Source organism: Meriones unguiculatus, chromosome 14 (genome assembly GCF_030254825.1).
Source record: "Meriones unguiculatus strain TT.TT164.6M chromosome 14, Bangor_MerUng_6.1, whole genome shotgun sequence".
NCBI lineage: Eukaryota > Metazoa > Chordata > Mammalia > Rodentia > Muridae > Meriones > Meriones unguiculatus.
Genome location: NC_083361.1, coordinates 82,846,417 through 82,868,104, shown reverse-complemented (window position 1 = coordinate 82,868,104; position 21,688 = coordinate 82,846,417). Strand labels below are relative to the sequence as shown.

Sequence of the window (21,688 nt, the reverse complement as noted above, 5' to 3'; positions counted from 1 at the left end):
TCAGTCCGTGACTGGGGAAATTAGCTGAAGCTGGAGGCTAGGCTGCTGCTCCACGCTTGCCTGCCTCAGCCCAGCTGAATCAGAGATGGCGTCTCTAACAGCCGCAACAGCACTGTGCCCCGGAAAAGACCCTGTTTCCCTTTCCTGCCTCCCTTCTTTCTCTAACTTAGACATTTCCTGAATCCAGCCTTAGGACTGCTGTCTGTCTGTCCGTCCGTGTGAGCATGTGTGTGTATGGGAGTGCACGTGCACATGGGTGTGCGTGTATGCATACATGGAAAGGTCAAAGGTCATCCTTGGGTGTCCTTTCTCAAGGGACTTCCCCTCCCCCATCTGAGATAGCGATTCTCTCTCTCTGGGACCTGGGGATCGCTAATTCAGCGAGGCTGGCCAGGTGGATAGCCCCAGGGATCCTCCTGTTTCCATTGCCTCAGTTCTGGGATCACAACCAGACACTCTCACACCCAGCTTTTTACATGGGTGCTGGTGAGCAAACTCAGGTTCTCACGCCTGCGCAGCAAACCCTACCAACCAAGATACTCCCTAGGTTGGCCTGCCTTCTGCTGTGACAATAGGCTGGGCTCGTTCTGTCCAGGGCTGCCTGTCTGCCACGGAGACTGGGGGCTGCCATGGTCAGGAGTCTGCTGCCTGGGACCTGGTTGTGTAGACACCCTCACTCCTTCCTACAGCTCCCACATGCTCAGCACACATGGAAGTAGGGCTGGTGCATGGCTCTAATCCCACCACTCAGGAAGCAGAGCAGATGTCTGAGTTCAGGGCCAGCCTGGTTTACAGAATGGGTTCTGGGACAGCCAGGGCTACACAGAGAAACCCTGGATCAAAAAACCAAAAATACTAAACCAAACCAAACCAAAGCCTAAACAACAACAAAAACCGCGTGAGGCACGAGGGCCAGGTAGTTGTGGGACGCCCTTACCCTTGAGTTTAAGGTGCAGAGACGTGAACAAAATTAGCCCTTGAGTTTTCTAACTGCGACAGAAGAGGCCCAGGGATGACCTGGCTACTGGGTCAGAGGCAGGAGGCAGCTGTTCCAAAGGCTCCCGGGGCCCTTCTGGCTGTTCTCCATGCCACGCTGGAGTCAGCTCTTCCAGACCTGACCACAACAGAACACTTTGTTTGCCAGTTCTCGCTTGGTGGCCCTGGGCTTGGGCACTAAGGCAGAGAGTAATGCCCTTAGGGACCTGAATGTGGATTCAAAAGGAGTTACACAACCAGGGTGGAAAGGCCTTCCTTGGAGATTTCCAGACCTTTCAGTTGACAGGTGCATGCCACGGCCAGGGAGTCTGGCTGCATCGCAACTCTGAGTGGCACCCGTGTCCTGCCTCATGGCCTTGGGATGGACCCACTACCCAGCAAGAATTTCTCCCCAGAAAAGGCAAAAAGCATGATCATAGGGCTAGAAGTGAGTCAACAAGACAGTTAGTTAAAAGAGCACTTTTTGCTCTTACAGAGGATTGGGGTTCAGCTCTCAGAACCCACACGGTGTCTCAAAACACCTGTAAATTCAGTCCCAGAGGACCCAACACTCCCTTCTTTTGACCTCTGCAGGCAACAGGGACACACGTGGTACACAGACATCCAGGCAGTAGACTCATACATACAAGACACTTAAAAACCAATCAACCCAAACCTTCATTTACTTAATTCTGTTTTGTGTATTTGCTTATTTATTTACTTGTGGTGATGTGATCAAAGGCAGAGCCCCTGCATGCTGTCAATCCTACCACTGAGCTGCAAATCCAGCCCCTCAATTGTTTTTTTTTTTTTTTTTTTTTTTGGTTTTAGTTTTGGCTTTCTCTGAGACAAGGTTTTACTTTGTAGCTTAGGCTGGCCTGGAACTCGTTAGGTAGACCGGGCTGGCTACAAACTGGTGGTGATCCCACCGCCTCAGCCTCCTGAACATTGCAGGTGTGAGTCAGCATGCCTTTAACTTAGCACATTAACTTGGAAAAAACCTGCTCTTTCTCAGTTCACTTTGGGAAACGACCTGGCGCCAAGTCTTTGGCTGCTGACCGGTGTAGGTTACACTGGGCTAACGCGCCCTGCCGACAGCTCTGTTCACAGACACGTGCTTGTTGGAAAAGTACTGCAAAGAGGACTGCTGGGACTCGAGCATGACAGTTCCCATTCTGGCCGAACCTGTGGCCCTGACTTCAGGGCTCTTGGTCCTGCACTGAGCTGCTCAGTTTCAGGACAGCGTCCCTGTGTTCACTTCACGGCCAGGTGCTCAGATGGACGAAGTGAGCTGTGTGCCTTAGGAGGGAGGCAAGGAGCAAAGGGGCAACCTGACTTCAGGGAACCTCCAAGAACTACTGATTGCCAGCAGTCAAGTGTACTGGGTGCCCAGGGGACAGCTTCCCTCTAACTGGCTGGGCAGGCTGCTGAAGGAAGAGCTGGCCTCTCGCTGAGGCAGTCATGCAGACCTGAGATGACAAGCACAAGGCTGGCAGGCTGGTCCCTGGGTAGATGGATCACCTGATATACACACTGGAGCGCAAACCCGGGGATTGGCTCAGAACAGGGGCTGTGTTGATCCAGCTGCTGGGCTTTGGCACCCTGTCAATCTGCTGTCTGCTCAGAAGCCTAGAAATAGTGCCGGGGCAGTCAGCTGGGCTGTGAGAAAGGAGGCAGCCATGCAAGTGCTCACTAAGCGTTACCCCAAGAACTGCCTGCTGACTGTCATGGACCGGTACTCGGCTGTGGTGCGGAACATGGAGCAGGTGGTGATGATCCCCAGCCTTCTGAGGGATGTGCAGCTGAGCGGGCCTGGGGGCTCGGCCCAGGAGGGAGCCCCTGATCTCTACACCTACTTCACCATGCTCAAGGCCATCTGCGTGGAAGTGGACCACGGGCTGCTGCCAAGGGAGGAGTGGCAGGCTAAGGTGGCCAGCAGCGAAGCCAGTGAGGGTGAGAATGGAGCCGCTGAAACAGAAGAGGCTGAGGAAGACAGGATCTCGGAGGAGCTGGACCTGGAAGCCCAGTTCCATCTGCACTTCTCCAGTCTCCATCGCATCCTTACCCACCTTACCCGGAAAGCCCAGGAAGTGACGAGGAAATACCAGGAAATGACAGGACAGGTCCTGTAGGTCTCCGGCTCTAAGGAAGGTAATGGTGGCCATGCTAGTGGGTTATAATCCATAAAGGAATGGTGGTGTAACTTAGGAGCAGGCCAAGTGAGCTGTCATACCAGGGTGTTGGGACTCTCACTTGGGAAGGCCCAGAACTGGGCCTGCCTCTCTAGCCTTCTCACCCAGGATTGATAAGCAATGACTACGAACTCCTACAGGGAACAGAAATGTAGCCTAGGAACACATCCCTCCTGAGAACCTGTGTGTGTGATGTGCATTTGTTAGTAAACACATAGATGTCTGTAGATTGACTCAAATCAGTGTATTCTCAAGGTCAGCTTTTTAAAAACTTTGGGATTATTTCTGTGTTCTAGTTTGGGGTGGGGGCACTGTGCATACATGGCATACGATTGGAGGTCAGAGGACGACATGTAGGTCCGAGGGATTGAACTCTGATCACCAGACTTGGTGGAAGGCACCTTCGTCTGCTGAGCCATCTGGCTGGCCCTTTATGAAGTTATTATTCCTGGGTGTGTGAACATGGTGTGTGCTCCGGACGAGCGTGCTTTGGTGTGTGCAGAAGTCAGAGGACAACTTGGGGGGGGGTCAGTATCCTCCTTCCACCTTTAACTTTCAGGAACCAAACTCAGGTCACCAGGTGAACTTCACCCGCTGAACCGCCTCACCATTCCAAAGCCCCACAGTCACTTCTCCTCCGCTTTTCTTCCCCCACCCTTTTTTAAGATAGGGTGTCTCTATAAAGCTCTGGCCCTGCCTCCACCTCCAGAGTGCCAGGAGTAAAGGTATGTATCACTAAGCTCAGCTTCCAAGTCAAGTTCTTAGCAGGGTGCGGTGGCACACGCCTGTACTCCCAGCACTTGGGAAATTTGAGGCCAGCAGGCAGATCTCTCTGAGTTCCAGGCAAGCCTGGTCTACGAAGTGAGTCCAGGACAGACAGGGCTACACAGAGAAACCCTGTCTCAAAACACCAAAACAACAACAACAAAACAAAAAAAACAACCACAAAAATAAAACAAAGCTAAGTTTTTTAGAAATCTAATTATAAACCAGGCGTGGTGGCACATGCCTGTAATCCCAGCACTCCCTGGGGAATTTGAGGTCAGCCTGGTCTACAAAGCATATCCAGGACAGCCAAGGCTACACAGAGAAACTCTGTCTCAAAAAAAACAAAGACAAACAAACAAATGAACCCAACAACAAATCTGTCCGGGCTGTTCTCAAATTTGCCATCCTCCTGCATGTCTCTCAAATTCTGGGACTGAAGGTGGCACTAAAGATGAGGTTTTTGTTTTCATTTTGCAAGTGAAGATCCTTACCAAGGAAGATGTATTTGTGTAAATGTGCACTGTGAATTCTATGTGTGTGCGTGCGCGTGCGCTGTCTCATAACATGGAGAACTATCCTTTCCTGGCACATGGGGCCATGTAGGGAAGACTGCTCACAGCACCCCTGAAACTAGCACAGATGCTCCACCTATCCGTGCAAACAGACAAAGAGCAACTACTGTGGCTTTTGAGTTATTTCAGTCACAGGAGGGTGTGGAAGTGCCTGTTGGGAATTCCTGAGCCCATGCATCGAGGCTGGGTTTGTGAAACGAGAATAAACAGCAAACAAACAGGCCATGATACAGAGTAGCATGTAGGAAAAGGGCCAGGGCCATGGGTCTCTCATAGCAGGGATTGGGAGAAATCGGATAACAGTGTCTGCTGGTTTTGACGGTGGGCCGCTTGCCAGCCCGACTTCATTATAGCAGGCATCAGTTACAAAGCCCTTTATACAGGACTGAGAGACCAGATCAGCACCTCCAGGGAGGCTGAGATGGCTCGGCAGGTAAAGGCACCTGCCACCAAGTCTAACACCCTGGTATTGATCCCTGGAACTCACATGGTAGAGAATGGACTTCTGCGAGTTGTCCTCTGTCCCCGACATAGGCACTGTGGCTTATGCACTGCACCCTTCAGCGTAAAAGAATTGCACCTCATTTGCTAGGAAGGGGATTAGAGTAGGTAAATTGAGCGACCCGTCTGAGGTCATGTAGTTAGTGAAGGGACAAAAGCTGGGTGAGACATGGTGTACTCTAGCACTCAGAGGTGGAGGTAGAATTGGTAGTTCAGGCTAGCCTCAAATACTAAAACCTGACCAACAAGCAAAGAGCAAAACTGGCCCCGACTTTGAGCTGAACGTTCTTTCCAACATACTCATTCTTTGCCATTTTAGAAAGATGGAGAATCAGCACGCCTCCCTCCCCCAGAGACTAGACAGAAATTCCGTGCCAAGTACTGTCCTAGCTGTTTTCTTTTCTCCACTTCAAACCAGAACTGTCAACCTCAGCCCTATTTCCCTCTCCCCTTGAGGCTTTCCGGGCTACCTTCCAAAGGATCTCCTTGAATTCAGCTAGGCTGAGTCAACAGCCAGGGGTCTCAGGGGAGCTGAGCCTCAATCCTACACCCATCACAAAACAACAAAGAGCTGTGAAGCTGTGGAAAAGCTGCTGTCATTCCTTGTTTGTTTCTTCACTTCACAGTAATAATAGTAATGATAATGACTGGCATTTGAATAGTGTTTAAATTACTTGCATATGAATTATTTAATGAATCATCATTACCTTAAAATGTTATTGTTGAACGGGTATGGATTTAGCTCACTGGTAGAACACTTGCCTAGTTAGCCCAAGGCCCTGGGTTTGGTCCTCAACCCCCTCCTAGCAGATGGGGAGAAACTTTTGTTATTGTTGTATGTACAGACTGTGCGCGCAAGCACACGGAGGCTCCTGTGCTGAAAAACAACTTTAAGTTGGTCTCCCCTTCTGACAAGGGTTCCAGGCATGGCAGTACATGCCTTCAGTTCCAGCACTTGGGAGGTAGAGGTGGGAGGATCAGAAGTTCAAGGCCACCCTACAATACATAGCATGCTTGAGGTCAGAATGTGCTACACAAGTCCCTGTCCCAAAACCTAAACCAAGCCAAACCAGACAACAGAGAAGGAAAGAAAACAAAAACAATCCAAAAGCCCCAGAGAACTGAGAAGATGACCCCAGTTGCCTGCCCTGGCTTGCCTCTCATTCTTGCCTTCCACACTGGTGGGTTTTGTGCTCCTTACAACACAGCCTGCAGCCTAGGGTGGAAATGGCAACTGGGAACGGCAGAGGAGGTAGAAACCACACTCTCCGACTAGACAGCTTGAAAGGCTAGAGCAGCACTTCTATACCATAATAGTACAACTCTGACCTGGCCTTCATTCGTGGAGACGGCATGGCGTGGCAGAGGTTCAAAATCCTAGGTTCTTCTCTCGGCTTCACTGTCACTCTGCCTGCCACTCTCGCCTGAGGACAAGCAGCCCCAGCACTGGTGGCCTTTGACGCAGTGGTTCTCAACCTGGGGGTCAAAGGACCCCTAAACCCACCGCAAAACACAGATATTTACAGTAGCAAAATTACAATTATGAAGCAGCAACAAAAATAACTGTATGGTTAAAATAATCTTGGGGGCCGCCAGCACAGGAGGAACCGTCGAAGGGTCGCAGCCTTAGGGAGGTTCGGAAGCACGCTCTTCGCCTCAGGCTTGAAGCGCTACAAGTGCTGTTTGTTGAAGCGCAAACAGCAACATCAGCGTTTCTTACCGTTTCAGTAGGCGTGGGGCAGTGGTTGGTTGAAGTTGTAGACATTTGGCTTTTTAAACATTTCCACATGCTACAGGTCACCTTACAGGAGAGAGGGAAGACGGACGAGGACTCAGCGGTGCAGCAGCCTTGAGACCAGAAAGGAAGGCCTGGGGCAGCTCAAGTGAGGGCGACTGTGTCTCCGGGCTTCCCCACCCCCCTCCGAGCGCCTCCGTGGACTCGGCTGCAGACTTACCTTTAAGATGGTTGCTGCGACTCCCAACTTGTCTTCGTTGTCTTAGCGGTCTGAGGTTCGCAGGCAGCAAGGATCCGTAGAAAGCAAAGGTACAAGCAAGTGGCCGACGTTATCAGCTCACCTCTTGGATGTCAGTTAGTGCCTGGGTCATAAGTTATTCTCTGGAGGCAAAATTCTGCCACGTATAAAACAGGGCTGCTGTGTCTACCTCACAAGGTTACTGAACGGAAACAAAGGCTCGGAAGTACCTAGCATGCGCAGACGACTGAACGGCGGGGTCTCTCGTACTTTTCTTGGGGTACATGCTATGTGTAGCTCTTGGTCCTCACCCCGGGAAAACGCTGAGGTAGCTGACTGTGCAGATGAGCTATTCACCCTGTTGGATCTGATGACCACCGATGAGGCTGAGCACAGGTGAACTGTGAACCTAATTATTGCAGTAGCAATTAAAAGAAAAAAACAAACACGGCATGCTGGTATGTCTTTTTTTAAAACACTTTTTATTGATTCTTTGTGAATTTCACATCATGGCCCCCAATCCCACTCATCTCCCCATCCCTCCGCATCTGTCCCCTGCCTTGCAACCTCCCCCACGAAATAAACAAAAAAATCTTGCTGTGAAAGCTGGGGTGTGTCACACTGTATAACCTTTTGCCCAAACAGCTTTTCTTGCAAATGTTCACTGCAGTGAGTCATTGGTCTGGGCTGAGGCCTTGCCTTCTGCTGCACGGTCAATACTGCATCCTCACTGGGCTTCCTCTCTGCTATCTTGCTGTTGCCCTGTGCTGTGGAGATCTTGCAGCTTTGGTTCTGGAAGACCAGCCCCTTCAACCTACTCACAGTTCATTCATGGGACAGATGTTGGGATAGCCAACTCAGTGCCCTGGATCTGAGCCTGGGTGGTAGCTGGGTTGGTTAGCCTGACAGTTTTCCCACAATCCATTGCAGCCAGCTCTCCCACACCCAGTATACCTGGGCCAGCTCTACTGTGTTGCTCAGATGAGGTGCAGAACCAACTCTCCTGCTCTCAAGCCCTCAGGGCCAGCTCTCCCACACTGCCCAAGTGAGGGGCAGGGCCAGCTCTGCACAGCCCTCAGACATTAACATGGCTCCAGCTGGCAAACCAGACCAGGGACATCCTGATGTCCTTTGGTGGTAACGGACCTCACTGCTGCAGGGCCACAGACCTAGGCATGGCCCTCAGCAGCAGCACCGGCCAGGACCGCACCACGGCTCAGGCTACTCACATCAGGCTGTTGCTCAGGCTCCAGTTCTGTCTCTCTTCAATGCGCACACATCATTCTGCTTCTCTTTCTCTTCCAAGTGTCTCTTTTTTAAAAGTACTTTCCTAAAAGTATCCTTTATTCTCCTGGTGTAACTGTGGTCCTCCAAGGTTTACTCCCTCCATCTGCTAACCTGGAAGCTTCCAGCCTCCACACAACCTAATCTAGGCCTAGAATGTTTTCAGCCTCTGAGACTTAGTGCTGAATAAACTCACCCTTTCTAGTTCTTTCTGAACTCTGTCTGGTTGGTTCAGCTCAGCTGTTTTAGCTCAAATTCCTCTCCAAGGTGACTGATTCAAATTGGCTTCTCTCAGCTGCTCAGTGAATTGCTCTGCTTGGCCCCATACTAACTTTGGCAGTATGTTCTAATCTTCTGACTCCTCATTCTCTGGCTTGTTCTGTCTTCACCTGTGTCTAACTTGTTTTCTCTTTAATCTGTCTCTGTTAAACTGCCTCTGAATTCCGTGCACTGAACAAACTCAGCTTCACCGCCTCTCAACTCACTGTCAGCTGAGCTGCCTAAACAGCACTGACCAGAACTCTGAGATCTGCATTGCCTGTCTACAGAGTGCTAGGATTAAAGGTATGTACATCATGTCTGGACCTAAGCTTTTCTTTTTAAAAAATGTATTATATTTTTTTGTTTGTTTGTACGTTTTTTAATGTATGAGTGCTCTGTCTGCACGTACACCTGCATGCCAGAAGAGGGCATCTGATCCTTGTTTTGCTTTTTTTTTTTTTGTAGATGGTTGCTGGAATTGAACTCAGGACCTCTGGAAGATCAGCCAGTGCTCTTAACCACTGAGCCATCTCTCCAGCATCTAAGCTTTTCTTTACCCGAAACTTGCTCTATATTAGGCTGGCCTTGAACTCAGATCTGCTTGTCTGTCTCCTGGGATTAAATGCATGTCTGTATTCCAGCCAGATCACACAGACCTAAGAGGTCTTTGGATGTGATCTCTTGACAGAGCAGCCATGTTCTGAATTAAAATTCCTCTACATACTTTCTCTAATACAATTTCCACAAGTGAACTCATGGATGCCGAATTCATTTGATTTTTCCCAGAAACAATTTGTTATATTCATATTGTTACGCAATTTGAAATTAAGTACTGGGCTAGAGAGATGGCTCAGAGGTTAAGAGCACTGCTTGCTCTTCCAGAGGTCCTGAGTTCAATTCCCAGCAAGCATATGGTGGCTCACAACCATCTATAATGAAATCTTGTGACCTCTTCTGGCGTTCAGGTGTACATGTAGGCAGAACACTGAATACATAATAAAATAAATAAATCTTAAAAGAAAAAAATTAAGTACTTACCAATTTTACTCACCTCGAAAACCTAATCGGATTGCATCTAATCCTGTATAGAAAAAGGGGTTTGGACAGCATTTGGATTTGATAATCTATAAAGAACTGTCTCCCTGGAGGCAAAGAGAGATGGATCTCTGAGGTCCAGCCTACATAAGGAGATCCTGATTCAACAAACACATCCTGCTTGCTAGGTGTGGTCTTCTAGTGTCGCTATTTCAGCAGACCTGAGTCATCTTTTCTAGCATGATCTATCCAGATGCAAAGCTTTAGCAAACTATCCATCCTGTTGGATCTTCCCAAATGCCATTCTGTCTTGTTACAGAAAGAGCTCAGAAAAACAAATCTGTTCTCATTAAAAACATTTAAGAGGGCCTGGCAAGACGGTAGTAGGTAAGGGTGATTGCCACCAAGCCTGAAGACCTGAGTTTGACCCCTGGAACGCACATAAGGACAGAACCAACGCCCACAGAGTGTCCTCCACTCATATGCCATGGCATATGCACACACCCTAAATGTAAAGTGAAATAAACCCTTTGGTGAGCAGAGAGTGTGTCTTAATCCTAGTGCCTGGACAAACTGAGGCAGGGAATCAAAAGGACAAGGTCAGCTGGGCTACATAGGAATGAAGTCTCATAAAAACCCAAACCAAAACCAAAGAAAACACTCCTCTAGCAACTTCCCAGAACTTACTGGGATCAAGTTGAAATCTCTTTTCACAATATAAGCCCTTCTAACCTGGCTTATTTTGTACCTTCTTGCACCAGCAAAGAGGCATGGGAATGTTGGTGAAGGGTCAGATACTATCTCAGTCTTTACAAGGCAAAGTTGTCACAACTATTTAAGTCTGCAGTTATAGTATTAAAGCAGCCACAAACAATACATAAACAAATGAACGAACATGGTTGCCTTCTAATAAAACTTTATCAACACTGGGCTTCACATACAGCTCAATTACTGGAGTTCTTGCCCAGCAAGTATGAAGCTCTGGATTCAATCCCCAAAACTGTATAAAATGGGTGCTATATAGCATACCCATGATCCCAGTATTGGGAAGGTAATGACAGAAATGCAGAAGTTTAATGTTATCTTTGACTATATAGTGAGTTCAAAGCTATCCTAGAGACCTTGCCTCAAAAACAAAACAAAACAACAACAAAAAAAACCCACTCCCCATAACTTTATCAGTAGTAAGCCAGATCTGACCACATACTAGTTTTTCTAATTTTTTCTTTTCTTTTTTTTTTTTTTTGTATTGCTAAGAATGGAACCAGGGCCTTGTAGCTGCTAGAAAAGTACTCTACAGAGATATTTCCACAGTCTTTAAGTTTAAAAATATTTCAACTGGAGGGAGGGGCCTAGAGAGATGGCTCAGCTCTTAAGAGCAGTGGTTGCTCTTCCAGAGGACCCAGGTTCAATTCCCAGTACCCACACGGTGGCTCACAACCATCTGTAACTCCAGTTGATGAGGATCCAGCACCTTTTCCTAGCCACCGAGGGCACCTACTCAGTGCACATACATGCATGCAAAACAATCTAATACATAAAGTAAAAATAAATGAATCTTAAAGAAAAAAAACAAAAAACTTTCAGGCAGGCACAGTGGTGGAACGCCTGTAATTCCAGCACTCTGGGAGGCAGAGGCATGTGAATCTCTGTGAGTTCGAGGCCAGCCTGGTCTACAAAGTGAGTCCAGGACAGCCAGGGCTACACAGAGAAACCCTGTCTCAAACAAAACAAAACAAAACCTTTCAAATGGGCTGGTAAGATGGCCTACAGTAAAAAATTACTTGCTGCCGAGTCTGGAGCCCTGAGTTTGATTCGTAGGACCCACACGGTAGGAGAAAGGACTTTTGCTCTTTTCTGACCTTCACATGCATACATACTGCACATAGTAAATTTATGCAAAATACTTTTTTCTGTCAAACATCTTAAAAATGGAGGAATAAGGTGCCAAGGAGGAGGTGCTGTGGGTAAAGGCAACAACAAGCCAGATGACCTCATCAATCCCCGGGTTGGTGGAGGAGAAAACTGACTCCTACAAGATGTCCTCTGAGGGCCACACACAGCATGGCACACTCAAGTGTGTCCTCTCTCTCTCTCTCTCTCTCTCTCTCACACACACACACACACACACACACACACACACAGATTAAAGGTGTATACTACCATGCATGGCTAATCATCCATGGCATGATTTTTTTTTTCAATGAGCCAGTTTTCTTTAAAAAACCAAAATACAAAACAAGGATTCGAAGTTGGGGAGGAGGATTTGTAGGAGCCAGAGGGGTCAAGCACACCAGAACACAGCCCACAGAATCGACTACTCGGGCTAATGGGGCTCCCAGAGACTGAAATGGCAATCAGAGTATGCATGGGTCTGTTAGAACCTCTGCATATAAGGTATGGTTGTTGCTCAGAGTCTTGGGGTAACTCCTGACAGTGGGAGTGGGGTTATCCCTGACCACTGCCTGCTTTTGGGGTCTTCTTCCTCTCACTGGATGTCCTTGCCCAGCCTGTATGTGAGGGTTTGTACCTGGTCTTAGTGTATTATTGTGACTTGTTTGGCTGATGTCGTGGGGAGGTCTGCTCCTTTCTGGGGGCAGACAGGGGCGGGACTAGATCTAGGGGAGAGGGAGGAGTGGAGGGAAAGGAAGCTGTGGTTGGGATATATCCAACAAACCTCAAGGATTCAGAAGTCAGTTTAGCATGGGCACATACCTGCAATCCTAGCACTTGGGAGGCCTCAGTAGGATTGCTGGTTTGAGGCCAGCCCGAGCCACACAGCAAAACTCTGCCTCAAGATGAGTATGGTGGTATACCACTGAAATCTGCAAATTTAGAAGGTGGAGACATGAGGATCAGGAGTTCAAGGTCAGCTGAGTTATAGGAGACCCAGCTCTAAAATACAGATATACATACTTTTGGTTGTTTTTTGAAACAGGCCCCTATATAACCCTGGCTGATTGGAACTTGCAATGTAGACCAGGCTGGCCGAAAACTCATAGAGATCCACCTGCCTTTGCTTTCCTATGCTATAATTAAAGGTGTGCACTACCATACCCAGCTAAATATATAAAAAAAATTTTAAAGGAGTTTTGCTGAAGATATGGCTCAGCAGTTAAGAATGTGTACTTCTCTTTCAAGGATGAGAATTCAGTCCCAAGCACACACTGGGCAGTTCACACCCACCTATAAATTCCAGTTACAGGGCATTTGACACCCTTTTCTGACCAACTTGGATACTCACGTGTACAAACCTACATACACACAAGCATGCATGCACATAACACAATTAAAATAAGCAGATAAAAGGAAAGGACCAGAGCACTCATGATAACTATTTTAATTATAGGTGTTAACAGATTAACCTAAACTTCAACTGCCACAGAAAGATATTCCGTAAAATTCAGAAATTTTCAGGTTGTGGTGAACAGGAGCAAGCCTCTTGAAGACTTCAACGCACTGGATGGAACGGCTCAAGAATTTCACCATAAGTTTTCTTCTCTGTGGAAGAATAAAGGATTCATTTTAGTTATACTTTAAAAATTCTATTCCTTGGGCTAGGGATGTGGCTCAGGAGTGGAACACTGGCTGAGTGTGTGAGGCCCCAGGCTTATTCCTCAGCATTACAAACAAACAAACAAACAAACAAACAAACAAACGTTTGGGTCTGGAGAGCTAGCTCAGCAGTTAGGAGACAGGCTGGTCTTCCAGATGACCCTGATTCGATTTCCAGTGTCTACATGGCTGCTCACAACTGTCTGTGACTCCAATTCCAGGGGATCCAACATTCTCTTCTGGCCTCCTCAGATACAGACATGGTACACACGCACATGTGGGCACCCATCCATATACATAAAATAATGATGATGACAATGTTAAGTAGATAAGTAAGGTCATATTGAAAAAGAAAGGCCAACACAACTTGTCTTACTGATGTAAACTCTGCTGAATGCTGTGCCTCTCCCTAATTCACGCTGGAGCTCAGTTCCCAACACTATGGGAGCAAAAAGTTGGCCGTGGACTGTGACTAGGTGGTAACCTACAGGACCATTCTGAGTGGATACGTTCTTATAAACGACATGGATTCAAAAGATTCTAGTCTATACCCAGCCAGCACCTGAGCCATGGGCCTGGACTACATCAACCACGGAAAATGAGACAAATGAAACAAAGAGGTTTTTCATTTTTCAATTAACATGAAATACCTTTTTCAGGAAAATCTTCTGGATGTAAGTTTATATAACCAAACAAGTCACGGTCCTTCACAGCATACAAATAGTCTTTACGCTTTAAAAAAAAATATCCAACAAAGACAAAGGAAGTAACATATAGAAGCTGGCGATGCAAACCTGTAATAGACAAACCCCCAAAGGGGGGAACAATCAGTCAAAGTGCAGAGGGATTACATTTTTAGGTTACATCTCACACACATTACTATGGCACACTTGCCAATGTTCTCTAAGAAGAACACCCCCACCCCGCTCCCGCCAGGGTCTCACACAGCCCAGGTGGAGCCTGCACTTCAGTTTCCTCTCCACACCTCCCTCCATCTCAGAGAACAGCAGGACTGGTCACCAAAGAGTTGAGGACACTTTCATCTTCCAGCCTCCTTCCCTGACCCAAACTCTCATGTCGAGTACCATGCCCTGGCCATTGCCGTGCCCAGTGACTTCATTTCCATGCTGCAGCCCAGGTACCGAGGCCTTTACAATGGTTCCTTAGGTTGTGCAGTTCAAAGGGTGAACTCATTTCTGTTACAAATTGTACCATAATTTGTTCCTGTCTCTACCACCAGGGCAAGCAATGTCTCATTTATCTGGCTATACCAATCAGCATATAGCACCTAATATATATTTGTTAAATGAATGGCTTTGGGCAAGTAAATTTACTATCTCTGAAAAAAAAATGGGTGGTAGTGCACGCCTTTAATCCCAGCACTTGTGAGAGGCAGGTGGATCTCTGAGTTCAAGTCCAGCTTGGCTTACAGAGTGAGTTCCAGGATAGCCAGGGCTACACAGAGAAACCTTGTCTCAAAAAACAAACAGCAAAAACAAAATATATACTACATCTTTCTCATTCTAGTAATATACAAACCAAGACAAAATGTATATAAAGTTATCTTGGAAAATGTAAAAACCAATACAAATAAAATATATTCTTTCTAAAACAATTTTTATTTTATGTGTGTATGTGCGCGTGTGTATATGTATATGTGCATGTGTGTATGTGCATGACATGCATGTAATAGCCTGTACAGGTCAAAAAAGGGAGTTGGGTCCTCTGGAACTCAACTTAAAGGCATTTCTGAGCTCCCATGTGAATAGTGGAAATCAAACCTGGGTCCGCTGAAAGAGCAGGAAGATACTCCTCACCTCTCTGTAAGACATTCTCTAGTCTGGGACTGCAGAGGGTCCAGGTTCTTTTATTCAAACAGCCTCTAACCCCCAAACTGAGCTACAGTGAGCCAGAGTTCCAAGCTCTCCAATGTGCCACCGAAGGACACAGAGACCCAGACTCTGCAGTGACCCACTGTACCACATGCCAATACCTTGGTCTCAGCTGAAGACCTTACACTTGTTGTAGACACTGAAGTCAGCACCCAAACTCTAAAGGCCCGGCCTGGGGCTCCCACTTCTCCAGCTTCCTTTCTCTCTGTATTTTCCGCCACAACTACCTGCCCTTTCTTCTTCATGAACCTAAACTTCGAGGCCATTGTGCTATTTACATTAGCAATGTTACACAATGTTACAACAAACATTTAAGTTTTAGAATAAATTACCAACTAACTCAAAGTGGTTATCAATAAGGGTTTTAAAACACTGATGACAGGTGATAGAATATTTAGTATTTCCTACACACTTAAAAGAAGTTTGCAGACATTTACTTCGTTGCAATATAATACACCATTATCTGTAGAATGCTAAGTATTCTCCAAGGTTATCGTCCAAAAATCCATCACTCACCTCATTTCCCATTCCTTCAACTCAAGAAACACCATGCGTGGCTCACACCTGCTACCGGATGTTATGGACTGAATGGGAAATGTCCTCCACTTAACCCTTTGTTCCCCAGTTGGAGGCACTATTTTGGGAGATTGTGGAACTTTAGGTGGCTGGGTCTACCTGGCTCACTGGTTTTGAGAGCCTGAGGTCTTATAACCTGACCCCAAGTCCTGTCTCATCTGTTTCCTGATCTACTCATATGTGAGCAGCCCCTCACTGGACGGCTAAATCTCTCTCTATCTGTCTGGCTTTTATTTATTTCCTTCTTTCAGTCTGTCTGTCTCTCTTTCTCTATTTTTCAGACAAGGTATCATCATGCAGTCCTGGCTGTCCTAAACTCGCTATGTAGACCAGACTAGCCTCAAGCTTATAGAATTCTGCCTGCCCCTGTCTCTGGAGTGCAAGGATTAAAAGCATGCGAAGCTCTGCCCAGATGCTACATTTTCTTCCAGGTCCCTTAAAATAAATCTTTCCTCTCTTTAGCACCTTTATCCAGGTGTTCTACCTACCACAGTGTAAATCTAACTAGTACAGAAAACTGTTATTCATGACTCAAACAACTTTTATAATAAACTCCTTTATGATTTATGTAATTTAATGTTTGATTTATATACTTGGTTAAAAATATCACTGGCCATGGTAGTGAGCACTTGGGAGGCAGAGGCATACAGATTCTCCTGAATTCCAGGCCAGCCTGGTCTACAGAGTGAGATTTTTTGTCTCAAAAACAACAAAAAACAAACAAACAAAATACAAAGCGAAACAAAACAGACAAAAAACCAAAAACCTCTATACACCAGAGGTTACTTAAACATTTCTTGGGCAGTGAATGCAAAAGGTTTAAGAACACTGAGCTAGACCAACACAGTACGTGCTCAGTAAACGCTGTAGAGGAGATATCTTCAGCAGTGCTATCTCCAAAGCAATAAGGACGGTCAATGAATTCTGACTCCAAGTCCTAAGTGCTGTCTAAACATTATTTCATTTCTTACAGAGATGGAAAGTTCCCTTGGAATTAATCACTAGCAGGGTAGAGACAGTGTCACACCCCAAAGCACAAGCTCTTCTTTTTCTTTTTGGAGAGAAAGTCTCACTGTGTGGCCTGACTGGCCTGGAACGCAAACTGTAGACCAGGCAAATAAAAAGAAATCTGTCTGCCTCTGCCTCCCTAGTGCTGGGGTTACAGACATGCACCACCATGCCTGGCACAAAGCATATGCTTCTTGAAGAAAAGCCGAACTGCAAACAGTAAGGTGCCACTGACTGACATTCAGTCCACATTCCAGCCGTTCTGTATTTCCTATGGAACATTCTTCCTCCCATTTTCTTTTGAAAAATTAAAATTTCCTTTTTTTTTTTTTTTAATTCCTGGTACCACTACTACAATTTACAGGGTAATATATCTGATGTAGTGAAAAGAAAAAGACAAAGCTACAACAGACAAAAGACCTCAGAAATGTGCATCTAATTAACACTACGTTGCATTAATCGACAGCTACACGTTTTGCAAACTGTGGCTATGACAGTCCTCAACAAAAAGGGTTTCCTGTTTAAGCAGTAACTTATCTGACTATGGATCATTGTTCCCCTTGTGGCAGATTTTTATAGTTCCTCTAATGCATTTGGGACGACTGTCTCAAAGTAACCTGCAGCTTTCCTGACAACTTGCTCTCTTTCTCCTGCTAAGGATGGTAGCCTTTTCCTGCTGTTTTAAAAAACCTTCTGCTGCCATATCCACCACTTCCACCACCAGATCCAGTGCCACAACCATAGGGACTGCCTGAGCTTCTTCAACCAAAAACGGCCCTTCATGGGACAATAATTGATTGCAGTTGTTCATTATATTTTCTGAAGTCATTGTATTTCCCACCACCACTATAGTTACCTTCACCAAAATTTCCTCCTTCATTGTAACCATCATACCCTCCTCCACCACATCTACCACTTTGGTTTCCAGATCCCGGCACACCACTACCATAGCCTTCTCTACTACTGTAACCAAGGTCACCTCCAAATCCATTACATCCACCATCACTACCTCCGTAACTACCTCTGCTGCCACCACTTCCCACACCATAGCATCTATGCTGTTTCATCTCAGCTAAAGTTTCCACCACGACCCATGAAGTTGCCAGATCCACCTCCACGACCGCTCTGTGACCCAGCAGACTGCATCTCTTGTTTAGAAAGGGCGCTTTTCACTTCACAATTAGGCCCAGTAATAGTGTGGTATTTCTGAACAATTTTATTAACTGTGTCATGATCATCCAAAGTTACAAAGCTGGAGAGATGGCTCAGAGGTTAAGAGTATGGCTTGTTCTTCCAGAGGTCCTGAGTTCAATTCCCAGCAACCACATGGTGGCTCACAACCATCTATAATGAAATCTGGTGACCTCTTCTGGTGTTCAGGTGCACATGCAGGCAGATTATATATGTAATAAAATAAATAAATCTTAAAAAAAAAAACACAAAAGCAAATCCTCTCTTTTTTCCACTCTGCCTGTTTTCCATAACTTCTATGGTTTTAATCTTGCCATACTTTTCAAAGTAGTTCCTCAGATTATATTTTTCAGAGCACAGACCACCAATAAACAGCTTCTTCGGGTGTGTTGGCTCCTTTGAATCATGGCCCCCCAACCTGTGTCTAGCACAGAGTAAAGTTCAGCCAACTCTCGCTCAGCACTTTTTGTGTGTTATGAACCTATCTAAGAACTAACTGAATGCCATAACCACATTACTTGCCAAAGTGACACAGACAGGAAACAATGGAGTAAAACCATGTAGTTCCCAAGTGACACGCTTAGGCAAATGTGATGGGGGGGGAGGTGTGTTAATAAATAAAGACCATTTCCAAGAGAGATGGGCTTCCAGTAGTGTCTGAGTACTAGTGATCCTTCAGGCCTAACAGAAATGATTAGCTGGGATCATTCCTAATGGCTGGAACCATTTCATTAGCTTTTCTGTATCTGTGGTCCTTAGCTCCAACTGATGGGTCACATTGCTGACAATCCTGACCCTCACCATTGAACTCCCTCAGCTCTTCAAGTTTTTAATGTCTAACCCACCCAGAGAATAAATTGCCATCCTTTACATAATTTCTGCAGTCTTAATACCCCAATCTTGCACACTAAGTAATCAAAGGCACCAGCTTTCAGCAGTCCTTGTGCCCCCTTCCCAGGCCTAGAAAGCTCTTTTGACTTTTGCCTGATATTGGAAGTGAAGTTCACAGCTAGTGAGATGGCTAAAGACACTTGCCATGAAACCTGACAACTGCAGTTCAATGCCCAGGATTCGTGGTAGGAAGAAAACCTCCACATACCCACATACAAATAATAAATATAACAACGTCCAAAGACACCCAAAGTTAGTTTCTTTCTCTGTCTTTGGAATTCCACGGTTCTTAGCACAGCTACTTCGTCAGCTATAATCAATCTTGACGGGAAGCCAGTGACATTCTAGAATATACAACTTGCTGGTTTATTGACAGTCTCCTGTTCAAAATGTTTGCCCCAGAACAGCAGCAGTGGTATCATCTGGAGTCTGTACATATAAACAGACCCCTCCTCTGACCTTACTAATCAAGCCATATTTTAAATTATTCTTTTTTTGTTTTTAAAGATATATTGTTTATTTATTTTACATATGAGTGCTCTGCTTGTACATCTGCATGCCAGAAGAGGGCATCAGGTCCCAGTATAGATGGTTGGGAGCCACCATGTTGGTTGCTGGGAACCGTAGATTATTCTCATGCGCTTCAAGTCTGAGCTCTGGTTCTGAACACACACTAGCACAACCTCCTCCTTAACTAGCCACGTGACCGTGGACAAGCTCTGCGTCCTTGTTATACTTTCCCATGTCTCCCCCCACCCCCCTAGACCCACTATCATGTTCGGAAGAGTGACAGCAGTGTAAGGCACGGAGTGAGCAAGAGTTTAGCCGGAAATTCAGCGCGAACGGTGAGGAGCCCTCTCGGGTCCCTCACAGACTGTGTGTGGGGTTTAGAATGCCTGCTGCGCCGCACTCGGCTGTCTTTAACGTGGCTAGGCTCGGTTCTGAAGAGCTCCAGGGGGTCTCGGTCGGGCAGCAAGGCCCGGAAGAGCACGGATGCCGGGGGCGGACCCCCGCAGCCCTCACCTGCCTTCAGCACAGGTCTCATCCGCAACGCGTTGTCCAGCAGGCCGGCGCAGTAGCCCATGAAGCCGATGTAGAGGAGCCGCGGGTCGTTCAGCCTGGGCGGGGGCAGGCTCCGGGCCTCATCCGGCAGGAATGTCCAGCGCTGGTGGCCCGGCCGCTCGTTCATCGTATTGATGCCGGTTCTACGTGAGGTCTGACCTCAAGACTGCAACTCTAAGAAAAACTACGACGACGACCCAGCTACAGTGCTCCTCCCAGCTCAGGGCTGAAGGGCATAGCGTAGGACGGTGCAGCTCCCAAACGCTTCCCTGCGCGCGCAGCCTCCGGAAGTCCTGCACGCGAGGTTCCGGGCTTCTAAGTGGCCCGCAATGCGTGCAGGCTCGCCCTGAGGTTGGAGTGAGGGTTTAGGGGCCAGGTACCAGCCAAGTCCAGGGGAACAGTAAAGGACCCAAAGTGGGCAAAGACTAGGAGACATTGATAGTTGTTTGTTTTGCCCAGTTTTCACGTATGAAATTCGCTCTTACTTGCCTCTTAGCCTCATGGCTCTTCAGAAAAAGATTCTTTCCATCAACACCCACAAGTGGTCGTGATGGATAGTTAATTTATTGAAAGCCCATAAAAGCTAACTTTCTGGGTTTTTAGGCGTTCGTTAGCAGTCACATTCCCCAGCCCCCAAAGCCTAAAATTAAGATACGGTCAGCAAGAGTATTCTGAGAAGGCCAGGAGCGGATCATTTAACCAGATTTAGTTTTGGTAATTAACAGTCTGCTAAAATAGTTCCCTCTGGGCCTTCAGGTCTATGTGCATGACCGAGGGAAGTGTTCCCTAAAGAATTAAGAGTGAAAGAAGGAACCTGTAACGTTGTGTCAAGCCATTGCCCAGCCTCTCTCTGCTCACCAACCAAGAATAGAGGACTTCTCCGTATTTGAGCAGCTCCCTCTGTTGTAAAGCCCTTCCTGATACTGAACTAAAGTGTCTTCGTTTTCTGTGCATTTGCTGGTGACATTTTATCCAGAAGAAAGCTCACTAAACCACAGGTTAACAGAAATGTCCATGCATCAAAGACCCTAGTACTCTACACCAGCTGACTTAAGTGTGGCCATTCCTCCATTTTTGCACTCTTAGAGAACGATTCAGTGAGACACACAGATAAAAGCGTTTGACGCAACGTAAGCAAATCTTGTAAAAGCATAGTGGTATGTGTCTGTTGCCCTAGCAGTTGGCAAGCAGGAAGGTCATCCTTGGGTACAGGAGTCCCTGCCTAAATAAAAATTAGACAAACGACATAAAAGCAATACGGTTGCCTGAGCATGTGCAGACCATGAGGAAGAGAAAGGGAGACTTGTGTAGGGTCTGGGAGTTTACCTAACTTTTACCACAGTTCTAGAGTTAGCAAGTTTAAATGGCTTTCTTTCCCCTGTCTCTTTGTTCAACACTGGTTTGAACTGGATGCTCTTTATTCCCTCTTGAGATTTGCTCAGGGGTTTTCATTTGGTCCCACAGAGCCTGCTAGCTCATTATACTGCCTTAAGGTAAGGAGGAAGAGGACTTAAAAGAACCATGACCAGAGTCTCCTATTAGGGCGCCCCCCAAAAACAACAACAACAACAACAACAAAAAAAAAAAAAAAAAAAAAAAAAAACAAACAGAATGAGACCTCTTTCCACAGCTCTACCACTGACCTCTAACTTCTACCTAACAGGCCAGAGCCTGGCTGTGTTGCTTATTATGCACAAGGCAAGTAGGTAGACTTATTTTTATTTTTCAAGACAAGGTCTTCCCATGTCTCTGTATAGCACTAACTGGCCTGAAATTAGCTGGTTAGACCAAGTTAGCTTCAAACTAATGGTAAGCCTCCAGCCGCTACCCCTTGCGTGCTGGGATTATAGTCCTATGCTCGCCTCCACCCCAGAGGTGATCAAGTGCCAATAAAAAGCACTCCTGAACTGAAATGTTTTAGGTACATTCTTTTTCAAATAAAAATTATTTGA

General features: G+C 46.5%; 2 protein-coding genes across 3 annotated transcripts in view; one reads left to right on the top strand and one right to left on the bottom strand.

The window, feature by feature from the left end:
• Thrsp (thyroid hormone responsive) overlaps nt 1-7,427 on the top strand; it is a 9,473-nt gene extending 2,046 nt beyond the window's left edge. Inside the window, exons 2-3 of one of the 2 annotated variants that reach the window (XM_021634812.2) lie at nt 2,074-3,126; nt 6,805-7,427. In XM_021634812.2, coding sequence (XP_021490487.1) covers nt 2,655-3,107 — 453 coding nt within the window. In that variant the 5' untranslated portion in view covers nt 2,074-2,654 and the 3' untranslated portion in view covers nt 3,108-3,126; nt 6,805-7,427. Of the gene's footprint in view, nt 1-2,073 lie in introns of both variants that reach the window. The other variant, XM_060367600.1, reaches the window with a different exon arrangement.
• A 5,459-nt stretch (nt 7,428-12,886) lies between these two features.
• Ndufc2 (NADH:ubiquinone oxidoreductase subunit C2) lies at nt 12,887-20,022 on the bottom strand. Its single transcript, XM_021634781.2, has 3 exons — nt 19,698-20,022; nt 13,767-13,910; nt 12,887-13,062 (listed from the first exon to the last, which is right to left on the bottom strand). Exons 1-3 carry the CDS (start codon nt 19,861-19,863, stop codon nt 13,013-13,015), a joined length of 360 nt encoding a protein of 119 aa, XP_021490456.1. The 5' UTR covers nt 19,864-20,022; the 3' UTR covers nt 12,887-13,012.
• Nucleotides 20,023-21,688: the final 1,666 nt, after the last annotated feature.

Excerpts from the sequence above, each read along its gene's own strand:
- Ndufc2 (XM_021634781.2), bottom strand. The coding sequence starts at position 19,863 with ATGAACGAGCGGCCGGGCCACCAGCGCTGGACATTCCTGCCGGATGAG. Across the intron at positions 13,911-19,697 it reads GAGACCTGTGCTGAAGGCAG|GTTTGCATCGCCAGCTTCTA; the intron begins GTGAGGGCTGCG and ends TGTCTATTACAG. Across the intron at positions 13,063-13,766 it reads AGAAGATTTTCCTGAAAAAG|AGAAGAAAACTTATGGTGAA; the intron begins GTATTTCATGTT and ends ATTCTTCCACAG.